Consider the following 2,226-nt stretch of genomic DNA (forward strand, 5'->3'; position numbering starts at 1 on the left):
AGTGAATAAAAGTTTAGAAGGCAGAGGTAAAGGAGAGTGTGGTTTTAGGTATTATAGGACAGACCTATACCTCTATGTCATATTATCCAAACCCCAGAGGCACAGCTCACTCTGAGAGCCTTAAGATTTACTTTCCTTAGGCTAGAGATTAGAGACTTTTCATGACCATTTCAGGTTTTTCTTTGTTATAACTGTTTTAGAGCTAATGTTTCCCACCTAGATATCTCCATCTCTACATCTAGCCTCAGCTTAACCACCGTGATGAGAGAAACACATATCTCTCCTAATATCTCTCAGAACTAAGCCCCAAAGCACCCTGTCCTAGAAGTATTTGTTTTTTGAAGACTGCCTTTTCAGACATTTCTCAGTTCCAGACTTCAGATTTGCACATCGACATTTGCCTCTTCAGCCATCAGAGGCTTTTATGTAAATTCAAGAAAGGCATCGCTCTGGTCACAGGTTACAAGCTTAAGCAGTCCAACAAATAATTTACTCAACGCTTCCGCTGCATTCACCTGCAGGCCAGTACTGTAGAATGAAAGACTATCCCCAGCCAGATTATAAATATGTTTGAAGGCTCTTGATATGCAGCTGATTCTAGAAGACAATTATGCAGAATGGTGTGTATAGTACCAGTTCCACATATAGATGGAGCAGCTTTAAATGCTTTGCTGATTGAATTGGAGATTTTTTTTTTTTCAGGGAGGAACATATAGAAAAGGTGCCATCTGAGATGACCTCATTAAACTACTGAGAGTCCAGTACATATGTACATATTACCATAAACCTAAATCACACAGCATCCGTGAGCTATAAAAATCACCTATGACAATCACCCTCCTAGACCCTCCAGAAAAGGCTAATAGATCAGGGGCCCCAATTCTTTGATGATTCATCTGCAGATCTTTCCTGGCTCACTGACCCCAAGACAGGTGAGTGAGCATTCAGCCCTGTCATTCTCCAGAAATCCCATTCTATATTGCAGGTTGGTGAATTCAAGGTTATAAAGCCATGAGAATCCTTTATAACAGCAGCCTCCAGAAAGCCACTTTCTTCCTGACGGGCTTCCAAGGTCTGGAAGATCTCCATGGCTGGATCTCTATTCCCTTCTGCTTCATCTATTTGACAGTTGTCACAGGCAACCTTACCATCATCCATGTCATCCATACGGATGTCACCCTCCATGAACCCATGTACTATTTCTTGGCCATGCTGGCCCTCACAGACCTGGGCCTTTGCCTTTCTACACTGCCCACGGTGATGGGCATCCTCTGGTTTGATGCCCGAGAAATTGGTATCCCTGCCTGCTTCACTCAGCTCTTCTTCATCCATACTTTGTCCCTAGTGGAGTCTTCAGTCCTGTTATCCATGTCCATTGACCGCTATGTGGCCATCTGCCACCCCCTGCGTTATTCCACAGTCTTGACACCTGCACGTATCCTCAGGATGGGGCTGAGTTCAGTGTTCAGAAGTGCGCTGCTCATCCTCCCCCTGCCGTTCCTCCTTAGGCGCTTCCAGTACTGCCACTCGCATGTGCTGGCCCACGCCTATTGTCTGCACCTAGAGATCATGAAGCTGGCCTGTTCTAGCATCATCGTCAATCACATCTATGGGCTCTTTGTCGTGGCCTGCACTGTTGGTGTGGACTCACTGCTCATCTTCGTCTCGTATGCCCTTATCCTCCGCACCGTCTTAAGCATCGCCTCCCACCATGAGCGACTGCGGGCCCTCAACACCTGTGTCTCCCATACCTGTGCTGTGCTCCTCTTCTACATTCCCATGATTGGCTTGTCTCTTGTGCACCGCTTCGGTGAGCATCTGCCCCGCACTGTCCACCTCCTCATGTCATATGTGTATCTGCTGGTCCCACCACTCATGAACCCCATTGTCTACAGCATCAAGACCAAGCAAATCCGCCAACGCATTGTTAAGAAGTTTGAGTTTATAAAATCACTCAGGGGTTTTTAGTGGGATTAGTTTAGAGAAAAAGTTTGGGGCATAAAGCCCATAGATATTTTTTATTTCAGCTGTCCCTGTTGCTCAGACCATACAGGATCTGCCTGCAATGCAGGAAACCTGAGTTTGATACCTGGGTCAGGAAGATTTCCTAGAGAAGGGAATGACAATCCACTCCAGTATTCTTGCTTGGAGAATCCCATGGACCAAGGATCCTGGCAGGCTATAGTCCATAGGGTCGCAAAGAGTTGGACATGTCTGAGTGGCTAA

At 46.0% G+C, this 2,226-nt stretch overlaps 1 protein-coding gene across 1 annotated transcript; it reads left to right on the forward strand.

Annotated features, from left to right (window-relative positions):
* Positions 1–1,011: 1,011 nt before the first annotated feature.
* Positions 1,012–1,968, forward strand: LOC122449308 (olfactory receptor 51G1). Its single transcript, XM_043480835.1, has one exon. The coding sequence runs from the start codon at positions 1,012–1,014 to the stop codon at positions 1,966–1,968; it is 957 nt and encodes a 318-aa protein (XP_043336770.1).
* Positions 1,969–2,226: the final 258 nt, after the last annotated feature.

The sequence above is a fragment of the Cervus canadensis genome, chromosome 11 (assembly GCF_019320065.1).
Source record: "Cervus canadensis isolate Bull #8, Minnesota chromosome 11, ASM1932006v1, whole genome shotgun sequence".
In the NCBI taxonomy this organism is placed as follows: Eukaryota; Metazoa; Chordata; class Mammalia; order Artiodactyla; family Cervidae; genus Cervus; species Cervus canadensis.

Bases quoted from the DNA above. Each gene is read 5' to 3' on its own strand.
- LOC122449308 (XM_043480835.1), top strand. From the start codon at position 1,012: ATGAGAATCCTTTATAACAGCAGCCTCCAGAAAGCCACTTTCTTCCTG.